Source organism: Lonchura striata, chromosome 26 (assembly GCF_046129695.1).
Source record: "Lonchura striata isolate bLonStr1 chromosome 26, bLonStr1.mat, whole genome shotgun sequence".
NCBI classification, from domain to species: domain Eukaryota; kingdom Metazoa; phylum Chordata; class Aves; order Passeriformes; family Estrildidae; genus Lonchura; species Lonchura striata.
Genome location: NC_134628.1, coordinates 3,943,849 through 3,971,490, shown reverse-complemented (window position 1 = coordinate 3,971,490; position 27,642 = coordinate 3,943,849). Strand labels below are relative to the sequence as shown.

Genomic DNA, 27,642 nt, shown 5'->3' with positions numbered 1-27,642 from the left:
GCATTCAAGACACCTCCCATCCCCTCCCAGCTCCTGGCAGAGCCACGGTGACCACAGCTGGCATTCCCTGCAGGTGCACACCCCAGCTCTGCCAGTGCCAGCACAGACACTCCAACCAAAGGCAATGCCAACCCATCCAGCCACTGCTGAGAGAAGATAATTAAATCAACAGGCAATTAAACCCTCCGTGTGGTCCCCATTTTGCGTGACATGAGGGTGATGCTCGCGGTGCAGATCTCCAAGTGAGGGATGAGCTCACAGACAGCTCTGGGCTGGTTTTGGTGTCCTTTGCTCCACCTACAGATTTGTGAGGGTGTGTGATCTGCAGAGCTGGGATGATGTGAGTCCCCAGGTATGATAACATCTCCCGAGGTGTGACTGCAGCCAGCCCCCAGCCCGACCCTCGGCGGGTGTCCTTCCATCCCCTTCGCTGCAAAGGGAAAAGAAAAGGAAGGAAGGGAAGATTAGATGGCATCAGTGTGGCTAGCAAAGACCCCTGGACATCTGCAGGGGCAAAGACAGGGCTGGAGGAGCTGGGTTTGGTACCCCTCAGCCAGCACCCAACTCAAGTCTTGAGGGCTGGGATTTGTCCTGGCGGCTGGGCCTTGCCCATGGCTCTTGCTGTGAGTGACACTGCTGGAGTCCTCAGCTTGAATGGAAACTGGAGATGCCAAACCTAATCCCATCGTGGTGCTGGTGATGACCCCAGTCTGGTGAGAGGCTGGCAGGTGAGCCAGGCATTGGCTCCACTCCCTGAAACCACAGCTCCATCCCAAGAGCTGTGCCACAGTGGCCACAGGGTGTTTTTAATTCAAAGTGCAGGACCTTACAGCAAAATCCTCACACATATTTTGTCAGGAGCTGTTCAGGGCATGGAGCTGATGGTGTCCCAGTGCTCTGGGGAGCCAGTGTGATCCCCAGTGATGGGGGACAGCCAGAAGGGGACATTGCCCTCTGCTCGTGGTCCCCCAGCTCCGGGGTCGGGGCTGGCGGAGCCGGTGTTGCCGGGAGCCACGCGCACATCCTGCAAGGGGAAGAGCCCTGCTCCCAACATCTGCTTGGCGTTTGTTTGTCTTTCATTCCCGTTCCTGCCCTGCCCCCCGTCTGCTTTCATCCCTCCATCTGCACAGGCCTAAAAATAGGGCCGTGGCCAGACTCGGTCTGTGCCTCATCAGCCTGTCGGGATTTTGGTATGATCCCATTTGTATGGCCCCAACAAGGTGGGGACAGGACCCACCAGCGTCCCTCAGATGCCACTTTCCTGCCACAGATGCCAAGTGGCTGTCCAGGGGTACCTGCACCCCTGACTTTTGCCCTGGGCACTCTTTGCTGCCCCCAGCCCAAAATGCTCAATCCTGGGCATGGGGGATCTTGGGCTGAGCCTCATGTCAGCCCCTGCATGGCCCCACTGCTGCAGCTGGGCTGGGGATGACACCAACTGCAAAGGTACCCTTCTGGCAGAGGAAAAGCAGAGCAGTGTCCCCAACCCCCCAGCACATATACTCCCAAAAAGTGCCTGGGATGAAGCAGTGGAGCCACAGGGATGCCCTTATCACCTGGCTGGGGCTGCAGCAGGACCTGGTTCTGCCCCCTGGGCTGCTCTGGGGTCCCTGTGGGCTGCCCCGGCAGTTTCCATGCCTCCTGCTCCCCAGGCAGGCTCATCCCCTCTCGGGAGTGTGGAGCAGGATGAGCATCGATTTGGCACGTCCTTGTGTCCCCCTGCCCGTTCCCCAAGTTGCTATGAATAAATCATTGTTTTATTAAAGAGAAGCAGCTGCTTTTTTTCTTCTCCTCCTTCTTTTTTTTTTTTTTTTTTTTTCCTGACACCCCATCCCTACCCACGGAGCCCTTTGGCACATGCTCGAACGCTGAAGCCCCATTGAGGGCCCCCAGAGCATAGCAATTGATACACATAGATCCCCAAATCCTATTCAGACCCCGCTTTTCTGCACGAGCAGCCTCTAAACAGCTCATTCACTGCTCTTTTTGTCGCCGGGGTTAAGTGGTTAAGTGTGTGCGGATCCCATAAAAGGCCTTTACTCCATGAAAAGCTATATTTACATTGTAATCACCAAAGAACTGTTTAGGCAGTCAATAGCGGGGCAGCGGCGGCGGGGGCTCGGCGGCGTGTCCCTCACCTCTCCCGCTGAGCCCCCCGGAGCAGGACTTTTGTGGGATTACGTCCCCCCTCGCCAGCTGCCGGGGCCGCCGCTCTTTGTCTGGGCGCGGGGCCGGCTCCTGAAGCAGCATCCCGCATCCCGGTGGCCCCGCTCCCTCCGGCTCCCGCATCCCGCATCCCGGCGGCCCCGCTCCCTCCGGCTCCCGCATCCCGGTGGCTCCGATCCCTCCCGCATCCCGCATCCCGCATCCCGGTGGCCCCGCTCCCTCCGGCTCCCGCATCCCGCATCCCGGTGGCCCCGATCCCTCCGGCTCCCGCATCCCGCATCCCGCATCCCGCATCCCGGTGGCTCTGCTCCCTCTGGCTCCCGCATCCCGCATCCCGGTGTCTCCGATCCCTCCCGCATCCCCCATCCCGGTGGCTCTGCTCCCTCCGGCTCCCACATCCCGGCGGCCCCGCTCCCTCCGGCTCCCGCATCCCGGTGGTTCTGCTCCCTCTGGCTCCCGCATCCCGCATCCCGGTGTCTCCGATCCCTCCCGCTCCCGCATCCCGCTGGCCCTGCTCCCTCCGGCTCCCGCATCCCGGTGTCTCTGATCCCTCCCGCTCCCGCATCCCGGTGTCTCCGCTCCCTCCGGCTCCCGCATCCCGGTGGCCCCGCTCCCTCCGGCTCCCACATCCCGGCGGCCCCGCTCCCTCCGGCTCCCGCATCCCGGCGGCCCCGCTCCCTCCGGCTCCCCCATCCCGGTGGTTCTGCTCCCTCCGGCAGCGCCCCCAGCCCCGCTCAGCCCCGCGGGCCTGGCACGGACCTGGTGCCACCGGGGCTCCCGGGTGAGCTGTGTGCTGGCAGAGTGCCTGTGGCCACCAAAGCACCTCGTTGAGCTCATCCCATCATCACTTTGGGAACCCAGGGCGAGGGGAATTGTTGGAACTCAAAATGTCTCTCAGAGGTCAGAAGCATTTTAGACCCTGGCAGGCAGCTGCAAACAGCTGTGATTTTGAGTTTGAGCCGTGGAATGAGTTACCAGCTTTGAAGGTGAAACAAACAGTCACAAAGGGTTAGACAGTATCGTAAAAGTAGTTACAAAACAGAGGGGAAATTTTTTTAGTATTATACAGGGGGGTTTTAGCACCTGTACAGGGGGGGTTTTACTTTGTACGTGGAGGTCAGAAGTTCTAAGATGGAGGAAAGTGGGCTGATCCTGTTCTTCCTCCTTCTTCCTTGCCTCCATGTTCTTGGTGATGTTGACACTCACAGGTTGGTTTAGAGTAGAAAAGCACTTTGTAATATAGGTAGTAGGTATTGGGGGAAAACTATAAACATGTAATATGTAATATATCATATAAAAGACAGCAGCAGCCCTGGGCAGGGGGAGAGAAGAAGAAGACATCAGATAGAGAGGATGTCAGGGTGTGTGTGTGCCTCTGCCCAGGCCGCTGACCAAGCAGCCGCAGCCCCAGAAGAAAATCTTTTAGATAACTCACAATAAACTGCCTTGAGACCGAACAGCAAGAGCCTGCACAGTTTTTCTTTGGAAGTTGGAGGAGAAATTTCACCACCACATGGGACCCCAGAGCAAGCCTGGGGTTCCCACAGGGAATATTCCCCTGTGTGCCCTGGGATGCTCTGACTCCCAGGAAAACACTGACTTTCACCCTCATTGATGGAGAAAACTTCCAAAGCCTCAAGGTAAGCTAGAAACCACAAAAGTGTATGAAATAGACTGTAAAGATTGTAGATACTAGTGTAGTATGGCACATGGGTGAGAAATTTAGGTTTTAGGATGTTATAGCTGGGTTATAGTTTGGTTTTAGTATGTTATAGTTGGGTTCAAGATGGGTTTAGGATGTTATAGATGGGTTCAAGATGGAGGATATAGGGTGTTCTCTCAAATTCCTTTCTTCTCTCTTCTTCCTCTTTCTTCTTGGGTTTAGGTGGTATCTTGCAAGTGGGTAGAAAAATCTGCATTGTGGGATTTAGGGGTCAGTTATTGGGTTAGAAAGGAAAATAATTTAGGTGTCACTTCTTAATGGGGTTGTTTAGGTTTTGTTTAGACTTAAAAAGACCTTGCAGCACGAGGTTGTTGGCCATTTTTGTGCTGTTTTCACACATGCAAGGTCTGGTGCAGACAGTGTGCTGAAGTTTTGATAAGATAACAATAAATAGAAGCTGAAGACTGAAAAAGTCCAAATTGTCTCTCGTTCCTGACACAGAACTTCTCCAGGAGGGTGTCCCCTGCCAGGGGAGCCCCCAGGGAGTTGCCCAATTTGGGGCCCACAAACTCACAGTCACTGGAAGAATTTGGTTGGATATCAGGGAAAGGTTCTTCCCCCAGAGGGTGCTGGGCACTGGGAGTGGTCACAGCTCTGAGGCTGCCAGAGCTCCAGGAGCGTTTGGACAATGCCCCCAAGCACAGGGTGAGATTGTTGGGGTGTCCTGCTCAGGACCAGGAGTTGGACTCCACGATCCTTGTGGATCCTTTCCAAGTCAGGACATTCCATGATTCTATTCTATGATTAACCAACCTCCTGGCTCCAGGAGCCTCCCTGGTACCCTGTGAGTGAAGTGTGAGCTAAAATTTTATCACTTTAACAAGATTAATTGAGCACAGCCCAGAATGGCAAAAGCAAAATTAATTCACTGAGAGCAAGGCAAGGGCTTCCCTTTCCACCAACAGCAATTTCCATGGAATCAATTAGATGATGTTCCAACTGATATCCCTGTGGGGGAATGTGCCTTCTCTCCCCACACGGGAACAAATATTCATAACAGCAGCACCTGGAGAGTAAATATGGGAGAATCCCCCCATATTCCCCTGGAAACCCCCGTGAGGTGTGCCCAGGAGGGATTAGCACTGAGACAGCCGGTGGGAATGGGAGGCTGCACCCCAGTAGGCACTCAGATAGGGATGGAGGTGGGGATGAGGTCAGGAAGGAGGCTGGAGATGGAGATGGAGATGATGGAGAAGGAGACTGAGCTGGATGGGAGTGGATGGGAGGAAATGGGGATGAGAATGAGGATGGGGATGCCTCTGCCAGACGCACGCCAGCAGAGTTCCCTGTTGAGGAGCAATTCCAAACCACACTGGTCCCATCACAAACCACAGGGAGTAAGGTGGGCACTGCCCATGGGACATGGCCACCAGCCCCTGGGTGCTGGAGTGGTGGTGGAACAGCCCCATTTGGTGGGGGCTCCCTTGCCCTGCTGTGTTTGTCCTGTTTGCTCCTGAAAAACAGAAATGAGGATGTTTCACAGTTCTCAGTTACACACTTCACACACAGTCCTGGTGCCTTGTGTGAGGCTTTGTGATACAAGAAGCTCAGAATTCTTTTACTGCTCCCTCCTGCCCAATGGAATTGGAATTGTGAGGCTGAATACACTGGTTAAGTAAAAAAAGTGACTTTGCCAGTGGGCAAAACCCCCATGGATGGGGTTCCTGGAGCCTGAAGGATGACATTCCCTGGACAGGAGGGTGTCAGGAACCCCCCTGGACAGAGCCCCCAGAGACACTGGCTGTGATCTCTGGCCATGGAAAAGAGTTTGCAATCTTACAGGATGAATTACAAGCTCTGAGGGTTTGATATAAGCAATAATTAAGTGTGGCACGGGTGCAAAAATAAAATTTTAGGATTCTAGATGAGGGGTCCAAAGGGGACAAGATGGAGGAAATCGGGTGTGCCTTGTCCTTTTTCTCCTTCTTCATGCCCTCCATGTTTCACTGTGGTGTTGGCATTTTTCTGTTGGTTCAGGCTGGGGACACACTGTCCAACGTAGGTGACAGATATTGGCACGTTCTTGTAAATCCAGCCCAGGGAGTTTCTGGTATTTAATGTTTGTCACATCCCACTGAGGGCAGAGCCCCACACGCTGCCCTGCAGGACAGAGCTGGGCAGGGCAGCAGAACATGTGAGAGATCAACAGAATAAACAACCTGGAAACCAGCACAGACCAATTATGGCTTCTGCTTTGGCAGCGGGGCTGACAGACAGAGACTTTCTACAATCTCAGAATCATCAATACCTCAGATTCCAACAGCGTGCCCCTGTGCCATGCCCTGCACTGGCAGCACTGCATTTCCAGCACCAGCTCTGGTCCTGGCCCTGCCTTGCCGAGCCATTCACATCATCCCAGGGTTTTGTTTTCCCTCTGGTTTGGCTCCTGCCTGGATTTTTCAAAGGCTCTGGAGCAGCGAGCGCCCTTCCTCCCGCGGCCGGCGCACATTGTTCGAATTAGTGCCTAAATGAAAGGATATTGTTGGTTCCTGTTGGGAGATAATAACCTCGGTAGCGGAGGGAATTTCACCCATGCAGAGAGAATTTGCTGGGCTGTTCCCCTCGCCGGGGTCCGTCTCGCTGGGACGATGGCTGATGGGAACGGATCCGCCAGGAAGCGGGGGTTTATCTTGGCATGCCGCTCTAATTGCTGAAAACTCTGCTTTCTGACCTCAAAAATGTGCCACCGCTCCCCATCTGGCACAGGGGCACCTGTGGCACAGCACAGCTGGGATCAACGCCAATAGCAGCGGTTGCCAGCCACGAGCCCCATGGAAAAGTGCTCCTGTTCCCAAATTCTTACGGGATTTTGGTTTTCCCTCTTCCTTCCCATCCATCTGCCTTCTCCCATGGCTTAAGGAGATATGAACCCCTTGCCTTGCCGTGCCGTGGAAGTGGAAGAAAGAGAAAGGAAAATGTACCCAGACAATGGAAATCCCAGTATTTCCATTTTTACTAAAGCACAGAGGATTTCAAGCATATGGGAAACATCCTCGCCAGCCCAAAAGGCACCTTCTGCTCCATTTTTCTGTTGTGGGGATGCCAAGTGGCTCCTGCTGCCTCAGTGGCCATCACCACCATCCCCAGGATGCTCTGGCAGGTGCTGGTGGTGTGGAGGTCACAGGGACACAGGGACAAGCACAGTGGCACCTGGATGATGCCAGGGCAGGAAGGAATGGCCCGTGGGACCCCCGCATTGTCCCTGCAGCCTGTGCTGGCCAGGTGAGCACCAGTGCTGAGCCCATGTCCAACCATCCCACCTGGATTCAACCTGGACAGTCATTTCATTTTGCACTCCAAATTTTATTTTTTTTCATAGCCAGTTGTGCTCTGATTGAATTTTTAACAGATGTTTTGACTTGTTATAGGTGAAGGAAAAATAACTCAAAGTGTTTCTTGAGTAGCGCTTGTTCAAAGTTCTCTAGTGGAGCTGTTTCCACATCAGAAAATCCTGACTATGTGCAATCAAACATTTAATTTCCATGGACACAATATCAGAGGATTCCTTCAGGTTAGAATCTGTTACAGTTATTAATCAAAGCAGCGCAGCTGAAATGAAACCTCTTATTGAATGTTGTGACAAAGGGATAAATTAAAGCATTTCTGGAATGTATCAGATTTGGGTCCAAGGCTGAAATTTCAAAATCCTGGAGTTTTTTCTGCGTTATGAAGTCCAAATGTGGAGCCTTTCTGTGTCAGAGCAAATGTGCAGCACTTGGGGGGTGCTGGAGCCGCGGGGCCGCCACCGTTCCACGGCAGGGAGGGAGGGGACAGGGGTCGGGGCTGCAGCACATGTCACACATCCCCTTCCCAATTAATGCCACCAGCCCTTCCAGGGACACTCTGCTGAGGATCCCGCAGGCAGGGAGCAGGCGAGGGACGGTGATTAAATGAAAAATATCTATATTTCATCCGCGAATGCTTGCAGAGAAATAGATCCATCCACTAGAGAGCTCTGCCTGCAGCCACACAGGGTTGGGACCATGCTGGAGCAGATTTGAGGGCCCCAAGGTGGGGACCTGTTGCCTTTAGATGAGAAGGCAAGGTGACCTGGTTCCAAGGGACAGCACGGCAGCCCGGCCTCGCCCGGGCCACTCGGGCCACAGACATACACAGACACCAACGCAGTGGATGGTCAAATGGCATTTTTTACCTTATCTCGTGAGGTTAAATAGTCAAGGGGGCTTTGCTGCGTCAAGGGAAGAAGGTAGGGTCTCTGGCATTAATAAGTACTGAGTTAGGAGGGGTTACATGTCTCAGGGGTGATGGATTATATACTACAGGAATGAGGGGGGAAGGGTCTTGCTTTCCATTACATCCCGAAATCTTCCGTTCGCCTGTCCCTATCTACCACAGGGACCCACCCGCAGCTCTGGGAGGTGACGCCGAGGGACAAAGCCACCCAAAGGCACCGGCTGTGGCGAGCGCCCTTCCTTTCCATTTCCCAAACAATTTCCTAATCAGCCCTTTCTGTCTGGAGTTTATTAGTGATTCACAGGCCAAGAGGAAATGGTGATTTTTGGGTCCTGCTCTGATGGAAGGGGTGGAGTCGGCAGCAATATTCCCTTTTTGTGGCTCAGCAGCAGCGGATAAAGCGCGGAGGAAACGTCAGCGGGATCCAGCCCCGCTTCCCTGGCAGAGCCCGGCTCCCTTGGCCGAGAGAAATCCACTTTTGGGGGGTTTTAAGGAGAGTAAAGAATAAGGAAGCTTCCTCCTCAGAATGAGTGCTTTGGCGAGGGGGTCTGTGCCCCCGCTGGGTGACAGAGCTGCGTGTCCATCACTGGTGGGAGGGTCGCACCTCCGCAGCCCTTTCCTCCTCCTCCTCCTCCTCCTCCTCTGACCTCCATGGGATTCTCAGCTTTTCTGAAATCCAACCTGGCTGCAGATCCCTGGCATTTTCCACCAAACACAGCACATTTGTCACTGCTTTTGATTGTGATTGAAAAGGAATTCGAGTTACAGGTAGACAGGCAGCAGGACTGGGCAGGGGCCGGGGCTGTGGACAAGGGAATGGGGTCACCTGGATCCAGCCCCCTCTGCCCCTTCCCCAGCCTGCAAGTGGTGTTTTCCCCAGATTATCCCGTAGGAAATGCAGACCATGGGACTCTGTGTGTAAAGCAGCACAGGGCTGGGGCTGGGGATGAGGATGAGGATGGAGCAAGGCCAGGGATGAGGCTGGGCTGGCAGCGATGCTTCTTCCCTCCAAACCAGCGGCATTTCCGGCCCCTCTTCAGAGAGGAATGCCAGCACTTGTACAGCCTGGGGTTGCTTTTCTTTTCCTCAGCCTAAAAAAATGACCAGGATCTATGAAAATAAGAGTGTTGGTTTTAAATTTTGTAAGGCCAAGAGAACAAACCTGTTAATAGCATCCTCCTCCTCCTCCTCCTCTTCCTCTCTTCCTCCTGCCACTGCTCCCAACACTTCCAGCCCCAGCCCTGCAGTCACAGGGCAGTGTGGTGGTCCCAGTGGCCCCTGTTCCCACTGGCAATGTTGCACTTCAATCCTCACCATCCTCAGTCCTTGTGAAGCCCCTCACAGCTGGGGACATCCATGGCCACGTTGCCCAGAGACGTCACCCCTGGCTTTGACCCAGTGCTCAGCCCCAGTTTCAGCTGGCTGTGGGGAGAGCTGCTTCCCCAGGACCCCCTCACTCCCTCCCCGTGTATTTACCCCAATGTGTTTACAATTACAGGGAATGCCAGGGAACGCAGAGCTCCATGGCCAGCGAGTCAGCGTCGGGGCAGCGCGGGCTGGAGGTCAGCACACTGTTTACTTTAATTTCTCTGAGAGCTTTTTGGGAGATTTCCCTCCTCCATTATTAAACTCAGATGAGCTGCTGGGGAGGTTAGGTCGCATGTGGTTCAGGGCACTTTTTTCTTTTGTAATTTTTTTTTTTTCATATTTGCAATGTTTCACCCTTAACTCTTTCGGGACAAGCTGCCCATCTCAGCACTGGGATATCAAGATGTGCCCATGAGTGGGATGGTGGCTCCTGGGTGAGCTGTGACCTGGACTGGTGTTGGAGTGCTCAAGGCTTGAAGATGCCATCATGACCCATCCAAGTATCACTGGGAGGTTTAGGCTGGATATTAGGAAAAGTTCTAGCCCCAGAAGGTGCTGGAGTACTGAACAGGCTTCCCAGGGAATGGTCACAGCCTCAAGGTTGCCTGAGCTCCAGGAGCATTTGGAAAACACTCTCAGGGATATGATGGGATCCTCAGGGTGTTTTTGGGCAGAGGGCATGGGGGCTGCAGGCAGAACCTGAGGAGCAGCAACACCAGCAGTCACCTACTCCTGCATCCCCAAGGGTGTGCAGGAGCATGGGCAGGAGCAAGGCCGTGCATCCCCAGCTCATTTTGCACCGGGCAGCTTCGAGTTCCAGTGCCTCCTTCCCAGCAGAGGGGTTGGGATTGGCCATGGCTGTGACACTGTTGGAATCTGTGATATTTAAATGATCCTGAGATTGTAGAAAGTCTCTGTCTTTCTGCCCCACTGCCAAAGCAGAAGCCAGAATTGGTCTGTGCTGGTTTCCAGGTTGTTTATTCTGTTGATCTCTCACATGTTCTGCTGCCCTGCCCAGCTCTGTCCTGCAGGGCAGCGTGTGGGGCTCTGCCCTCAGTGGGATGTGACAAACATTCTGTCTTGGTTCGACAAGACAGGAGTCTGTGAAAGAGGGCAAAGCCTCCTGTGCAATGGAGAACGGCAAACCCCCCTCCCTCTGAATTACGAGGATCTTTAAATTAAAAGGCTCTCAGGCAAAGATATGGGAGTGGGAGTAACAATTCTTTACTAGGAGAAAACTAGACAACAATTTAAAAAGGCAAATGCAATCGGTACAAACAAAACCAGTGAAAGAAAAAAAAAAAGTCCAGAACCTGCGGGGTGCCAGTATCAGTTCTACTGGGACAATTTGCTTCCCTTGCAGTGGCTGGTGAATTGTAGCTGCAGTGGTGATCTCTAGAAGGGTATAGTTTCCCTCTGAAGATCTGGTGGCAGTGGGGCCGGTCTTCCTCTGCGCCGGGGTTGCCTCTGAGCTCCGCCGCCGTCGGCTCAACGCGCCGGCTGCTTCGCTGCGAGTGCCGCCGAAGAGAGAGCGAGAGAGAGCTGCTTCCCCAGGAATCCCGCGAAGAGAGAGAGAGAGAGCTGCTTTCCCCGGGAATCCCGCGCAGAGAGAGAGAGAGAGAGCTGCTTCTCTCGGAGTCCCGCGAAGAAGAGGGAGAGCTGCTTCTCTCGGAGTCCCGCGAAGAAGAGGGAGAGAGCTGCTTCCCCCCTCTGGGTGGGACCCCCTTCATTGAATCAGTCGAAGGTGTATACACAAACCATTGTCTCTGAGAGAGATAACAAAAAACCTGTCCAACCGGTTCGCCTTCGACAGATGGCAAATGGAATACAAGCTTATCTTACAACCCAGGACATTATCCACCCCTTATTCTATTTCCATCTGCACACCATGAAATCTTACACCCAGTTCTCTCTTAAGACCAAGTTTCCCTGTGGTACACAGCGGGTCTCCCCATCTTCCTGCATTACCCACCAAGTGTAACCAGGTCCTTGAGCAAAGACAATCCCACGAATGGGTTGGTCTTTGCCTGAGGTGGGATTAATCCAAACAGTTTTCCCTAAAATACCTTTCATATGTACTACAGGGACCTTATCTCCATCTACTGCGTGTAAGGGTTCTGACTGAGCAGGGCCAGCTCGATTGACAGACCCCCGGGTGTTGACCATCCAGGTTGCTTTTGCCAGGTTAATTTCCCAGTTTCTAAATGTTCCCCCACCAAGTGCCTTCAGGGTAGTCTTAAGGAGTCCGTTGCACCGTTCAACTTTGCCGGCAGCTGGAGCATGATAGGGAATATGATATATCCATTCGATACCATGTTCTCTGGCCCAGGTGTTGATAAGGCTGTTCTTGAAATGGGTGCCGTTGTCAGACTCAATTCTCTCAGGGGTGCCGTGTCTCCACAGGACTTGTTTTTCCAAGCCTAAGATGGTGTTCCGGGCAGTGGCATGAGGTACAGGGAAAGTCTCCAGCCATCCAGTGGTGGCTTCCACCATGGTCAGCACGTAGCGCTTGCCTTGGCGTGTCTGGGGCAGTGTGATATAGTCAATCTGCCAGGCCTCCCCATACTTGTACTTGGACCACCGCCCACCATACCATAGGGGCTTCACTCTCTTGGCCTGTTTGATGGCAGCACACGTCTCACAGTCATGGATAACCTGGGAAACACTGTCCATGGTTAGATCCACCCCTCGGTCTCGTGCCCACTTGTAGGTGGCATCTCTGCCCTGATGACCTGAGGCATCATGAGCCCATCGAGCCAGGAACAACTCCCCCTTATGGTGCCAATCTAAGTCTATCTTTGACACCTCTATTTTTGCTGCCTGATCTACCTGCTCGTTGTTTCGGTGCTCCTCATTAGCCCGACTTTTGGGGACATGGGCATCTACATGACGGACTTTCACCGTCAGCTTTTCCACCCGAGAGGCAATGTCTTTCCATATATCAGCAGCCCAGATTGGCTTTCCTCTACGTTGCCAGTTGGCCTTCCTCCACCTTCCCAGCCAGCCCCACAGAGCATTGGCTACCATCCATGAATCAGTATAAAGGTAGAGCTTTGGCCACTTCTCCCTTTCAGCAATGTCCAGAGCCAGCTGAACGGCCTTGAGTTCGGCGAGTTGGCTCGATCCACCTTCTCCTTCAGTAGCTTGTGCAACTTGGCGTGTGGGGCTCCATACGGCTGCTTTCCACTTCCGGTTCATCCCTACAATGCGACAGGAACCATCAGTGAAAAGAGCGTAGCAGGTCTCTTCTGCTGGTAGTTGGTTGTATGGTGGAGCCTCTTCAGCCCTTGTCACTTGTACCTGCTCCTCATCATCAGTGAGACCAAAGTTTTCACCTTCTGGCCAGTTCGTAATTATCTCCAAAATCCCAGGGCGATTCAGGTTTCCAATACGGGCACGTTGAGTGATGAGGGCAATCCATTTGCTCCATGTGGCGTCAGTGGCATGGTGGGTAGTAGGAACCTTTCCTTTAAACATCCACCCCAGCACCGGTAGTCGGGGTGCCAGGAGGAGTTGTGTTTCTGTGCCAATTACCTCCGAGGCGGCTTGAACTCCTTCAAAGGCAGCCAAGATTTCCTTCTCTGTGGGAGTGTAGTTGGCTTCAGACCCTCTGTAACTTCGGCTCCAGAATCCCAGTGGTCGGCCTCGAGTCTCCCCAGGCACTTTCTGCCAAAGGCTCCAAGACAACCCATGGTTCCCGGCTGCAGAGTAGAGCACATTCTTGACCTCTGGTCCCGTTCTGACTGGGCCAAGGGCTACAGCATGAGCGATCTCCTGCTTGATCTGGGTGAAGGCTTGTTGCTGCTCAGGGCCCCAGTGGAAATCATTCTTCTTTCGGGTAACCAGATAAAGAGGGCTCACAATCTGGCTATACTCAGGAATGTGCATTCTCCAGAAACCTATGGCACCCAGGAAAGCTTGTGTTTCCTTTTTGCTGGTTGGTGGGGACATAGCTGTGATCTTGTTGATGACCTCAGTGGGAATCTGGCGCCGTCCATCTTGCCATTTCACTCCCAGGAACTGGATCTCTCGGGCAGGTCCCTTGACTTTGCTCTTCTTGATGGCAAAGCCAGCTTCTAGTAGTATCTGGATGATCCTCTCACCTTTCTCAAACACTTCTGCCGCTGTGCTCCCCCACACAATGATGTCATCAATGTATTGCAGGTGTTCTGGAGCCTCACCCTTTTCCAGTGCAGCCTGGATCAGTCCATGGCAGATGGTGGGGCTGTGTTTCCACCCCTGGGGCAGTCGGTTCCAGGTGTACTGCACGCCCCTCCAGGTGAAAGCAAACTGAGGCCTGCATTCTGCTGCCAGAGGAATGGAGAAAAACGCATTAGCAATATCAATGGTGGCATACCACTTTGCTGCCTTGGTCTCCAGCTCGTACTGGAGTTCCAGCATGTCCGGCACAGCAGCGCTCAGCGGTGGAGTCACTTCATTTAAGCCACGATAGTCCACAGTCAATCTCCATTCTTTGTCAGATTTGCGCACAGGCCAGATGGGGCTGTTGAAGGGTGAGTGGGTTTTGCTGACCACCCCTTGGCTCTCCAGCTCCCGAATCATTTTGTGGATGGGGATCACGGCATCTCGATCCGTCCGATACTGCCGGCGGTGCACTGTCGAGGTCGCAATTGGCACGCGTTGTTCTTCCACCCTTAGGAGTCCTACTGCAGAGGGGTTTTCTGACAGTCCAGGCAAGGTGTTCAATTGCTTAATGTCTTCTGCCTCTACAGCGGCTATTCCAAAAGCCCACCTGAGTCCCTTTGGGTCTTTGTAATATCCGTTCCGGAGGAAGTCTATGCCTAGGATACACGGAGCATCTGGGCCAGTCACTATAGGGTGTTTCTTCCACTCCTTCCCAGTCAGGCTCACCTCAGCTTCCACCAGAGTCAATTGTTGTGATCCCCCTGTCACACCAGCAATGGAAACAGGCTCTGCCCCCACATGTCCCGATGGTATCAGAGTACACTGTGCACCAGTATCAACTAAAGCATCATATTTTTGTGGCTCTGATGTGCCAGGCCATCGGATCCACACTGTCCAGAAGATCCGGTTTTCCCGTGCCTCTCCCTGGCTAGAGACAGGGCCCCTCTAACACTGGTTATCATTCCTTCCCTGGGCATACATACTAGAGGTCCCTTCAAGGGGGTCTGACAGATCGTACCCACAAGCTTGGTCACGGGAGGTTGAGGCTACCTTCACTTTGGTGGAACTCCCCCGGTTAGAGTTTCCCTCCTTGAGTTGACGGACCCGTGCTGCCAGGACAGAAGTGGGTTTCCCATCCCACCTCCCCATGTCTTCCCCATGGTCACGCAGGAAGAACCACAGATTAGCCCTTGGGGTGTACCCTCTCTCTCTAGCTGGGGATTGTTGGGTGCTGATTCTGGGGCCTGTGACTCTCACGGGTGCTGTATTAACCTTCCTTATCTCCTCCCTCATCTCCTCTTTAAACTCCTTAATCACAGCTGAGATATGAGCCTGCATTGGGCCATTAATCATACTCTCATAATTCCTAAGTTTGTTGGCAACAGAACCTATTGTCTCCCGGTGGGTGTCAGCATTGATCGTTGCAATGAAGGTGGCGTATTGAGATGGCCCAAGATTTGCCAGACTCCACAGCATTTGTCCCGTACACCTGACCTTGTCAGGATCATTATTGTGTCGTCCATCCCTCCCAAAGAGTACCTCCAATACTGCCACTTCTCTCAGCTGTTGGATCCCTTCCTCGAGGGTCTTCCAGCGCATTCTATGATGGTGCTCTTGCATTCTCTCTCTGTGGATAAACCTCTCCCTGACACTCATTAAGAGCCGCTCCCAGAGAGAAAGGGACCCTGGTTCCCTTACAAAAACCTGATTTATACCTGAGTCCTGGGTCAAGGGTCCCAAGTTCCTTGCCTCACCACCGTCCAGCTGCACGCCTGTACCCATAAGATCCCAAACCCGGAGTAGCCAGGTAGCATAAGCCTCACGCCCTCGTCGCACAATGTCTTTATGCAGATTGCGAAGACTTTCGTACGTCAGGGACTCGGTGATGATAGCAATCTCTGGCTCCCCTGTGGGTTGTGAGGTTCCTCCATTCCTGTCCCTATCTGCAGGGTGCTCTGCTTTCACCTTAGACTTCCTTGTTTCTACCGGGGCCACTGCTGCTGACCGTGACTGCCTTTGTGGTTCAGCTGGAACCTGGACAGTTGTAACATCTGTGGGTTCCACAGCTGTACTATTAGACTGTCCCTCCTCAAGGCAAAGGGCCGGTTTCTCACCAGCTGGGGAAATGCACTCCTTCAGCATCTCTCGTATCTCCTTAACCAGAACCCTCACCCAATCTGGGCGGTTCATTTCTGAGGTGGGCTGTGGGGCAGGGTCAGGCTCTGGAGCAGCAGCATCTCGAGTCTGTGGTGTAGGTGTGAGGGTAGTTATCCAGGTTAATCTTCCCTTATCTCTGAATGCTAAATATAACAGGACTATCAGCAACACCACCCATTGTATGGTATCATTAGCACTTATAAAGGATCTTAACCCTTTGAGAACTGGTGGAGCAGACCCAAAAAGATGGTTAAAAGGTTGAGAGAAAGTTTGCCCAGGTGCTATTTCCTCGCAGTAGGTACCGTTATTAAAGTAACCCCAAAAACATACAGTTAACGTGTGATAGCTATGAATCCATGTACCTGCCTTCCAGAGGAAATTAAAGATCCATGAATTCCTCACCCAATTAACCCAGAAGCCAAACTTGATAACAGACACCGTAGCCTTAGTTATAGGACCCATTTTTAGATAAGGGTCTGCAAATGGGAAAAGTATAGCTACGATCACATGCCACCCAAACCAAGGTAAACTAGACCACATGGTGATGCTGAAGATGTTTTTACACACAACAAAACCAAATTACTTAAGAACTGTTAATCCTTTTTTCCCTCTCAATGCCCTCGGGCCCCACGTTGGGCGCCAAATTCTGTCTTGGTTCGACAAGACAGGAGTCTGTGAAAGAGGGCAAAGCCTCCTGTGCAATGGAGAACGGCAAACCCCCCTCCCTCTGAATTACGAGGATCTTTAAATTAAAAGGCTCTCAGGCAAAGATATGGGAGTGGGAGTAACAATTCTTTACTAGGAGAAAACTAGACAACAATTTAAAAAGGCAAATGCAATCGGTACAAACAAAACCAGTGAAAGAAAAAAAAAAAGTCCAGAACCTGCGGGGTGCCAGTATCAAAGGCTCTCAGGCAAAGATATGGGAGTGGGAGTAACAATTCTTTACTAGGAGAAAACTAGACAACAATTTAAAAAGGCAAATGCAATCGGTACAAACAAAACCAGTGAAAGAAAAAAAAAAAGTCCAGAACCTGCGGGGTGCCAGTATCAGTTCTACTGGGACAATTTGCTTCCCTTGCAGTGGCTGGTGAATTGTAGCTGCAGTGGTGATCTCTAGAAGGGTATAGTTTCCCTCTGAAGATCTGGTGGCAGTGGGGCCGGTCTTCCTCTGCGCCGGGGTTGCCTCTGAGCTCCGCCGCCGTCGGCTCAACGCGCCGGCTGCTTCGCTGCGAGTGCCGCCGAAGAGAGAGCGAGAGAGAGCTGCTTCCCCAGGAATCCCGCGAAGAGAGAGAGAGAGAGCTGCTTTCCCCGGGAATCCCGCGCAGAGAGAGAGAGAGAGAGCTGCTTCTCTCGGAGTCCCGCGAAGAAGAGGGAGAGCTGCTTCTCTCGGAGTCCCGCGAAGAAGAGGGAGAGAGCTGCTTCCCCCCTCTGGGTGGGACCCCCTTCATTGAATCAGTCGAAGGTGTATACACAAACCATTGTCTCTGAGAGAGATAACAAAAAACCTGTCCAACCGGTTCGCCTTCGACAGATGGCAAATGGAATACAAGCTTATCTTACAACCCAGGACACATTCAATACCAGAAACTCCCTGGGCTGGATTTACAAGAACGTGCCAATATCTGTCACCTACGTTGGACAGTGTGTCCCCAGCCTGAACCAACAGAAAAATGCCAACACCACAGTGAAACCTGGAGGGCATGAAGAAGGAGAAAAAGGACAAGGCACACCCAATTTCCTCCATCTTGTCCCCTTTGGACCCCTCATCTAGAATCCTAAAATTTTACTTTTGCACCCATGCCACACTTAATTATTGCTCATATCAAACCCTCAGAGCTGGTAATTCATCCTGTGAGATTGGAAACTCTTTTCCATGGCCAGAGATCACAGCCAGTGTCTCTGGGGGCTCTGTCCAGGGGGGTTCCTGAGCCCTGCCAGGGTCCCAGACCTGCCAGGGCAGCCAGAGGGAAGCTCTGGATTCCCACATGACACAGGGCCGGTGTCGTGTGGGCACAGGGCCAAGTGCCAGGGCTCTTCTGGGACCAGTTTGGTTGGAAGCCTGTGACACGCTGCACGGTTAGCAGGACGTGAGGCAGATGAGAAGCAGATGGCAGGATGGGCACGGGGACTGGGGAGATGGGCCCTGGGATTGAAGCATCACTCCCACCATGGCCAGTGCCAGGCTGTCATCTCTGGCACATCCCTGTGACGGCAGCAGGTCTGTGCTGGTGCAAGGTCACAGAGGCTCCCCCAGCCAGGACAGGGAAGGGCACAGCACCTGGGCCCCAGGGAATGGCCCTGGTGGAGTAATTGATGCCAGTGCCTCCTGGAGAAGCTCCAGTGGGCCACCCCAGCACCCTTCTCCCTTCCAAGCCCAGGATCCCCAGCTCCAAAACCCCACTGCAACAAGTCCTGTGTTCAGCCTTCTTAAATTATTTTTAATTTCCTGGATGGAGAGCTTTTAATTTATTTCTGGAACAAAGTGGGGGAAGTCCATCACTAAGCCCCCTCCACTTCCAAACATTCCCTTTCCCACTGTCCCCGAGAGGACAAGACCTGAGTCACCCTGTCCCCTCTATCCTGTGCTCCAAACTGGGATTCTCTGCTCTGGGGTTCCCCACAGTGTCCTCACAGGCAGGTCCTGGCAGATAGTGACAGCTGGGCGTGGGGGAACACTGGCTGGCAAAGGAATTGAGCTGTTTTTACAGAAAATCCTGCTGGTTTCCATCAGACACAGACAATCCCGAGAGCTGGGCTCAACCTGAGCTGCACCAGTGCAAAATCCCAGTGAGACAGACCCCTAAAAACACTGCTTCTGGATCCCTCTGTGACCCCAGAACTTCCCTAGCTCCTACCATGGCTGTCAGTTGGGGGAGGAACCCCAAACCCCCCAAACCAGTGGAGCCAGGGCCAGGGCAGCAGGTTGGCAGCAGATCCAGCACACTGGCACCCATTGGCATGTGGGGATTCCTGGGGTGGGGACAAGCAAAGCTGAGAGAGGAGCAAACCCTGTTCTGCCCTGGAGCCAAACTCACGGTTTTCTGTGCTGTTGAAATCTAAACCTGAGATGGAAAGGTCCTGTTTTTACCTCACAGTGAACTGGGGAGAATGTCCCTGAATGGATCAAAATTCCCTCTGTGCTCTCAGTGATGAAAATTTCACTCTGAGTTCAGGCCATGGTGGGAGTGAAGCCCAGAGCAGCACAAAGCAAAGGCTGAGCTGAGCCCATTGTGTGCCCAAACTCCTGTTTCTGTCCTGCCCATTCCCAGGTGCCTGAGTCAGCTCCTGCCTTTCCTGTGCCACAGGAAGGGTTGGTTCTTTTAACCCCAGGCTTCTCCTGGAGCTGCAGCCCGTGTCCCAGTTACAGCTCTTGGTCCTGCCCCTCTGACTGCTCCTCCATGGAGCTGTCGAAGCCTTTGGAGCAGCCAGGAGCAGGAGAGGCTGTCAAGGGGCCTGTCAGGCAAGATGAGAAATTGAAACAACTTATTTATCACTCACATCTTCCACTGCTCCAAACCCTCACCATGTCATCTGTCCCTACATCCCACCTCCAGCAATTCAGAGCTTTCAAAAGGATCTTTGCCCACCCTGAAAGCACCTCCATCGCTCCTTCCCCCCCGGGGCAGGTGAGAGGAGCCGAGCCCAGCCTGGTTTGGGCTGTGGAGGCTGAGGCTGCTCTGCTCGTGCCGTGTCTATGGCAGAGCTCGCACAGGATGGCAGGGAAGGGCACATCGGCTGATCCGGCAGGAGATGGGACCATCCCCGCCCGGGGCATCTCTGGGGGTGTTTGGGCTGGATGTGGCTGCCCCCACCGCCTCTCCCAGCCCCACAAAGCTCCTTTATCTCCCGAGACATTCCCGGTGCTTCATGTGACCCCGCGCCGGGGGGGGCTCGTGGGAACCGTTTGATGTTCCTGAGCCTTTTCCTTTCCCAGCGCGGACACCCCGGCTCCGGGCGAGGGGAATAAAGAACCCACTGAGCACTGTTCCCATCCCCACGGGGACCTGCTGAGCCTCACGGGACCCACGGGCCGGTGGGAAGGAGCCAGAGAATCCCAATCCAGCCACCCCGCCCGTGTCGGGGAGCTCCCACCGGCACCCACCCAGCGCCGCCTGTGCGTGCCGGGAGGCTCCAGTTCCTTCTCCCTGACACGGGTGGGACTTTTCCCCTTTCCCTCCTTTCGTGGAGGACAAGGGCGGGATTTTCTCCAGGGATGCTGTGGATGAACATGGACCCATAGGGTTGCACACAGTCACGGCAGCCGGGGGCGGGCGGCAGCGGGGGGCACCGGGCAGGACCGGGCGGCCCCGAGAGCCCGGTCACCCCCCTGGGCATCCTCGTTCTCCCCAAGCATACCCACTCTCCGTGAGCATCCCTGATTCTCCCAGCATCCCTGTTTCCCCCTCAGCATCCCTATCCCCCCAAGCATCTCTGTCCCCCCTCAGCATTCCTGTCCTCCCTCAGCATCCCTATCCCCCCCACAGTATCTCTGTCCCCCTCCAGCATCCCTGTCCCCCCCCAGCATCCCTTTTCCCCCCCAGCATCCCTGTCCCCCTCCAGCATCCCTGTCCCCCCTCAGCATCCCTGTCCCCCCCCAGCATCCCTATCCCCCCTCAGCATCCCTGTCCCCTCTCAGCATCCCTGTCCCCCCTCAGCATCCCTATCCCCCCCAAGCACCCCTGTCCCCCCCCAGCATCCCTGTCCCCCCCACGGTATCTCTGTCCCCCCCCAACATCCCTGTCCCCCCTCAGCATCCCTATCCCCCCCAAGCATCCCTGTCCCCCCCCAGCATCCCTGTCCCCCCCCAGCATCCCTATCCCCCCTCAGCATCCCTATCCCCCCCCAGCATCCCTGTCCCCCCTCAGCATCCCTATCCCCCCCCAGCATCCCTGTCCCCCCCCAGCATCCCTGTCCCCTCTCAGCATCCCTGTCCCCCCCAGCATCCCTATCCCCCCTCAGCATCCCTGTCCCCCCCAGCATCCCTGTCCCCCCCAGCAGCCCCGCCGGCGCTGTCGGAAGTGCGGCCGTGACACCTCCCCACGCGGGGCCGCTTCCGCTCCCGCTCCCACCCGCGGCGCGGCGGCGCACGGAGCCGGGGCCGGGGCCGGGGCCGGGGCCGGGGCCGGGGCCGGGGCCGGGGCCGCAGCAGGGCCGGACCGGGGCGGTGAGTGCTCGGGGCCGGGCGGGGCGAGCGGAGCGGAGCGGCGGCTCCCGGGGGTCGCCGCTGGTCGGGTGCGGGTTCAGGGGGGCTGCGCGGGGGCTGTGCGGGTTCAGGGGGACCCCCCTGCGGGGCTGGGACCCCGGGGGCTCCGCGGGGCCGTGCGGGGCCGTGCGGGGCCGTGCGGGGCCGGGATGCTCCCCGGCTCGCTCCCACCCTGCCCGCGCATCCCCCCGCAAGCAGCCCGGCCCCGGCGATGGGGTGCGGCTCTTGTGTGGGGTGCAGCGGTTCTGTGGGGGTGTCACCCAGCCCTGGACCGAGCAGATGTCACTGCGGGGGTCCCGGGGTTCCAGGCCTCTGGCAGCACCCTGAGCTGGGGTCCTGCCCCCCTGCTGGTGCCCCGCTGCTGGCCGGGGTCAGCCCGGGCCACCCGATGCGTTCCCTGCGATGAGCGCGTCCCTGTAGGAGAGGGCTTGGAGAGCGCCTCTCGCTGCCAGTGACCCGGCAAGGAACGCCTGGATAACCATTCCCTTTCTGGGCCAGTCTGCTCCCAGTTCTGCAGAGAAGGACAATGGGGTCACGAGTTTGGGTACAGGCAGAGGCCAGCCCCCCACCCTGGTGCAGGGCTGGTGACAGAGGTTGTGCAGAGGAGCCCAGGCAGTCTCAGCTGCTGAAAGACTTATTGCTGTTGGGGAAGCATCTCCTTCCAAGCACACCTTCACCAGCATGGAATTAATTGCATCAGCCACAGCCCAAATGCTGCCAGCAGCACGTGCAGCTGCGTGCCTGTGCCTTGTGATGCCCTTTGGCATCACCCAAGGGATGCTGCAGGAGCATGGGCTTGGACTGGAGCTCTCAGGGAAGATGGATGGGATGGGAGGTGGCTCCTTGAGCTTCTGCATCAGGTGGGAAGATGCCCTTAGATGGGTGGCATACCTGCCAATGACAAGGAGGGGGAACTAAATGAGTTTTAACACCTCTTCAACACAATCCATTCCATGATTCCATGATGTTGCATGGGGCCATGCTGAGAGCAACAGCCAAACACACCCAGGATCACTCACTGACCCCATGATAGATCCAGTACCTTTAAAGAGGTAAATAAAGCAGTGAGCGTGTTTTTCCCCACTGGTGCTGCCCTGAGCTCTGGTGGTGCCAGCCCAGGTGCCCACAGGCTGTCACGGCTCCGTGTCTCTCTTGCAGGCAGGACAGAGGTGAGATGTTTGCTGTCTGCCCAGCAAACGCCCCGTTCCGGCAGGGCCGGGGGGGCCCAGCGCTGGGCACGGCCCTCCCCGGGGCGGGACATGGGCCGGACTCCAACTCCAACTTCGTGGGAGAGGTGTGTGACAGCAACGAGAACTGGAGCCAGGCAGAGGAGGGCTCCAGCCGGAGCGAAAACACCGCAAATCCGTCTGATAATCTGCTGTTATTAATGCAGAGACAGATGGTCCAGGGCCGGCTCAGGGACACCGCCCCGGGCCTGGGCGACACGCACCCCGAGCAGGGGGTGCGCAGCCCCCCCGAGGGAGCGGAGGTCAGCGGGGCAGGGGGACAGAGCCCTGCTGAGGAGGCGGCCGGGGGGTGTGCGAAGCCCCCGAGCTCCCCTGCAGAGGACAACGGCTACGCCAGCAGCTCCCTCAGCATCGACAGCCCCGACAGCACCTGCAGCACCACCTGGGACCCTCCCGCCTCTGCCCCCCGAGCCGAGAGCCCCCCTGAGCTGGGGAGCCTCTTCCCGGCGCTGGCAGAGGCCGTGCAGCACCTCCAGGACAAGGAGCGCTTCAAGGAGCAGGAGAAGGAGAAGCACCACATCCAGCTGGTGATGTACCGGCGCCTGGCCCTGCTGCGCTGGATCCACGGCCTGCAGCAGAGAGTGGTGGACCAGCAGAACCGGCTGCAGGAGAGTTTCGACACCATCCTGGATAACCGCAAGGAGCTCATCCGCTGCATGCAGCAGGGCCCAGCCTGCGTCGCTGCTGCGGCTGCTCCCGGGCCCTGAGGCGCCACCGGCGCAGCCCAGCCCAGCCCTCACCCTCCGGATGGTGTGGTGTTGGCTGGTGGCATCCCCATCCTGTGCCAAGCGCTCACCACGGCCCTGGGTGCCCACCCTGCCCTTTCCAGAGCTCTCCAACACATCCAAGAGTCCCTGAAGAGTTAATCTCCATCTTCCATTTGTTTGGTCCTGCAGCCAGGTCTGGGGTGGCACTGGGCTGGGCCCACCTCAGGACCATGGGGTTTGATGAGCCTGAGGTGACCAGGCTCATCTTTAAACCTGCTCTAGGCCATTGTTGAGCCTGGCTTAGCCAGCCAGTGCCAGGATGGCCGTGCTGGAGCTGCCAGCAGTGATGGCCCCAGGGCAGTGAAGCTTCTAAACCTCCCTGGGCAAAGCACTTCCAGCACGTGCTGCATGCCCACATCCCTCCTGCACCAGTGCATCCCTGCAGCCACAGCCCAGCCCCTGGTAAAGGTGGCTTGTTGGTGAGAGTGAGGTGTCCTGGGCTGTGAGAGAGAAAAAAAATCATTCTGAAAAGTGACTTCAGAATGCTGGAAACTAAATTTAAGTCAAATGATCCAACACTATATATGTTTTTAATGGCAGTATTAGAGAAAAGTTAATTTAGGTCTGTGTGTATGTGCATGTCTGTCTGCTGTGGGTGATGCTCTCAGTGCATGATCCCAAAGCTGCTCATGAACTTGTGGTGTTGGTGTTTATATTAATTTATCATTTGGGAACAAACATTTTTTTTTTTTTTGAATCGGCATTTTATCCAGTGAGAGCTGTACACAGAACCCAAAGAACAATTGTCTTACCTAGAGATGGAAGAGGAGCTGCTGTGTGTTTGCTGTGCTTTGCTGTGTATCCACAGGACACACATTCCATTTAAGTTGTGACGTGGAGGAGCAGCAGTGGGCAGTGAGGGCTCAGCCAGAGGGGTCTGCACTCCCCATCCTGCCCCCCTTGCCAAGCAAAGCCAGGCACTGATTCCATTTCTCACCTGCAAAGGAGGGTGGTGAGGGATTCCAGAGATTCCTCCCAGCCAAACTGCTTCCTGCCATCCGAGGAGCTGCTTCACCAGGACCCCAGCGGGCAGCAGAACCTGGCAGGATCCTGGCACCCACCAGATGCTCCTGCACTGTGGATAAACAACTGTGGCCAAGCCCACCAGTGCCCCACGGGCCAGGGGCAGCACCAGCCTCCTCCTGCCCCATGTGGGGCACAGCTGGGCTCTGCTCCCCCTGGGGCTGCTGCCAGTGCCACAAAAATCCTCTTCCAAAAAGGACATCTTAGTGGTAAAGGGTGCACTCAGCTCAAAGCAACCTGTGCCAGTGCTGGAGGATGCTGGCAGCTTCCTGCAAGGCTCGTGCTGCCCTCCCCTCCCTTCTGCTCGCTCGTGTCCGGCGTCTGCTGCCTCTGTCGTATCCCAGACCTGTTAACACCTTAATAAAAGCCTTGGAGCTGAAGGAGCCCAGCTGGATTTGTTCCTTTCTTTCCCTAACCCAGGCTGCCGGGCTGGGAGCAGCCACTCTGTGCTCGCCACGGGGGCTGGAGCATGCATAACTATAACTATAACTATAACTATAACTATAACTATAACTATAACTATAACTATAACTATAACTATAACTAACTATAACTATAACTATAACTATAACTATAACTATAACTAACTATAACTATAACTATAACTATAACTATAACTAATTATAACTATAACTATAACTATAAATTAATAAAAATAAAAATAAAAATAAAAATAAAAATAAAAATAAATAGAAATAGAAATAGAAATAGAAATAGAAATAGAAATAGAAATAGAAAATACAAATATAAATATACATGTTTGTCCAGGCGGGACTGTGGGTGAATGGCAGGTGGAGGGCACAGCTGTTGGCACCCTCCTCCCATCCCTGCCTCCCTGGCCTTGCTGCCCTGCTGGGCCAGCAGCGCTGTGCCAGCGCTGGCCGTTCGTCCAGGCTCAGTTTTCCCAGGTGTTTTCAACCAGCGGTGTGTGCTGCTGCTCCCTCGCTCCCGCGGGGCAGCTGGGCTGCAGGCTGAGTGCAGGATTCACCTTCGGCCCCAGGGGAACCGGGGGGACCGGATTCCCGGATTTCTGGATTCCCGCATTCCCGAATTCCCGGATTCCCGAATTCCCGGATTCCCGGATTACCATATTCCCAGATTCCCGGATTGCCAGATTCCCGCATTCCCGCATTCCCAGATTCCCGAATTCCCGGATTCCCAGATTCCCGCATTCCCGCATGCCCAGATCCCTGAATTCCCGCATTCCCAGATTCCTGGATCCCCGGATTCCCAGATTCCCGCATTCCTGCATTCCCTGATTCCCAGATTCCCGCATTCCTGAATTCCCGGATCCCCGGATTCCCAGATTCCCGGATTCCCGAATTCTCACATTCCCAGATTCCCGCATTCCCAGATTCCCGCATTCCCGGCACCCTGCCCTCCGGCTCTGCTGCTGGGGAGGCCGGGGGCAGCTCCGGGTGATGGGGGTGATGGGGTGGCAGATAACAACACCTGAGTGGTGACCCGAAGGTGACTTTGCCTCAGGCTTCCGAGAGATTAACCAGAGATGAAAACCCGAGGCTGGAGCAGCCCTTTGAACCTCTCTCACCTTTCCCCCCACCCTTTCCTGCTTCTCTTTTCCAGCCTCTGAGTCTCTGGGAATCCAGGGATGCCATTCAGGGATCCATGTACACACACAGCAAGGCACGAAGGGCGGAGTGGCCACATTTTTCCATCCTCATCCGTGCTGGGAGATTTATCCAAACCCTCGGGGGTTCCACAGGATGTGGGGTGCTCCTCTCTGAGCCCATTTCTCACCACTTTCCATGGAGCCCGTGCTCCCTCAGCTTTGGGGGAACATGAGCCCTCCCAGCCCCGCAGCGAGACGGAGAGATTCTCTGTTTGTCTTGGTCAAATGCTTTACACAAATAATTATTTCCAAGGTAAATATTGTGAAAATCCAGATTATTTGCTCAAGAAATGAAAGAATAACTGTGGGAGCACATCAAAGAGGTGGATATGCTCTGGCAACAAGAGGCTTCCTCCCTGCTTATTGGGAGCCTGATGCTCCTGCCCCAGGACCTGGCTGGAGATGGCCAGAACTGATTTGCAAAATCAACTTCAGACAGAGCTTTTCCACCCCCTGCTCCCGTGCCCCAAATGAGATTTGGGAATTAATTAAAAACCCGACCAATTGCGGAGGGGAAAACCAATAAAGACACAAAATGCTGCAGGGTTGAGCCCAAGCCAGCTTGGAGGGGGCAGAGTCCCACCCCCAGGACAACCTGACACTTGTGGGTGCAGTTCAGGTGGGATGGGTGCCACGGGCTGGGACAGGGATCTGACCCAGGACTCCATGCCAGGGATTTCCCCATCCTCAGGGATTGCCAAACATCCACAAAGGGGCTGAATTCTCACCTCACAGAGGGATTAACTTGGCTCTCAGGAGTCCCAAACACCCCCAGGTCGGTGGGAATGCCATCAGCAGGATCTGGAGCCAGCCACTGGTCCAAGCAGAAACCTGGAGCACCTTGGGGCTCCCCCCAGCATGGGGGATCTGAGCTATGGGGACCCCACGGCTTCCAAGTCTGAATTCCCATGCCTGACCCACCGCCCTTCTGGTTTTAAGGCCTCCTCTGAAAGTTTATTATTACTATTATATCAAATCCCTGTGACGCTGGGCCAGTTTTACTGCACAAAGCAGGGTTTGGCAAACGTTGCCTTGCTTTGAAAGTTAAAATAATGGCATCAAACCAAAAGCGAGTATTTAGGAAGCTTTGGAGGGAAATATTTTACCTTGTAATTGGAATCCACTCTAACCCTTTCCAGTGTTTTGTGGGCTTAAAAAAAAGTCTTTAAAAATAAAATAGAATGATGTGATAACTGATGCAATGAAAGTACAAAAGAAAATTAATCACCTCAGGCCATTATCCAGAGATCCAGATGGGGACACACTTAAAGCACCCCAGGATCCCTTGTTTATTGTGTCTCAAAGACTTCCAGATCCCACGTTTGGTTTGCAGTGGGAAAAGGGCTTTCCTTGCTCTCAGCTGGGAAGGTGAACACAGCTCCCTTCACCCCAGATGTCACACCCAGTGTGGTGAGGGGTCCCACCCCCTGGGCACCCCGTGTCCCACTGTCACCATCCCTCCCAGGCTGCTCCCTGGGGCACAGAGGAGTGAGGCTGCCCGGAGAGATGAGCTCAGCCCTTATAGGATCCATATGTGCCACCGTGCTGGGAGCACCTGCCCCTGTCTGGGAGGTCCAGGAGGGTGGTGAGGAGCAGGGCAGCTCTGTCCTGCTGCTCCAGTCTCTCCTCAGAGAGCTCCTCCTTGTCCATCCAAGCTCCTTTTTCCTGCAGTGGCCATGACCAGTGGGAAGTGGAGGGTTGGAGGCAAATCCTGGGAGTTCACGTGTGGCCCTGAGCCTTGGTGCATCCCTCCTGTTCCAGCAGCATCCACTGGGACAGAACCACCATTCACAGGATTTTTCAGGCTATTCTCACTCCCTGATGTTTTATATTTCATTTTAACTGCCTCACACTGGCAGAATAAGTACAGAAGAAATTTCTGCTTGAAACAGAGCAGAGCAGCACCAGTGCCAAGAGCTCGGGGTGGACAAGGTGCGAGGCAGGATTTGGAATACCAGGATCTTCCCCCTACCTTGCACTGCTGAGGTGTCAGGACCCATTGCAAACCTTGATGC

At 54.8% G+C, this 27,642-nt stretch overlaps 1 protein-coding gene across 1 annotated transcript; it reads left to right on the top strand.

The window, feature by feature from the left end:
- The first annotated feature begins 20,861 nt into the window (after positions 1 to 20,861).
- On the top strand, positions 20,862 to 24,383 carry C26H1orf216 (chromosome 26 C1orf216 homolog). Its single transcript, XM_077788460.1, has 2 exons — positions 20,862 to 20,921; positions 22,119 to 24,383. The coding sequence occupies exon 2, from the start codon at positions 22,135 to 22,137 to the stop codon at positions 22,912 to 22,914; it is 780 nt and encodes a 259-aa protein (XP_077644586.1). The 5' UTR covers positions 20,862 to 20,921; positions 22,119 to 22,134; the 3' UTR covers positions 22,915 to 24,383.
- Positions 24,384 to 27,642: the final 3,259 nt, after the last annotated feature.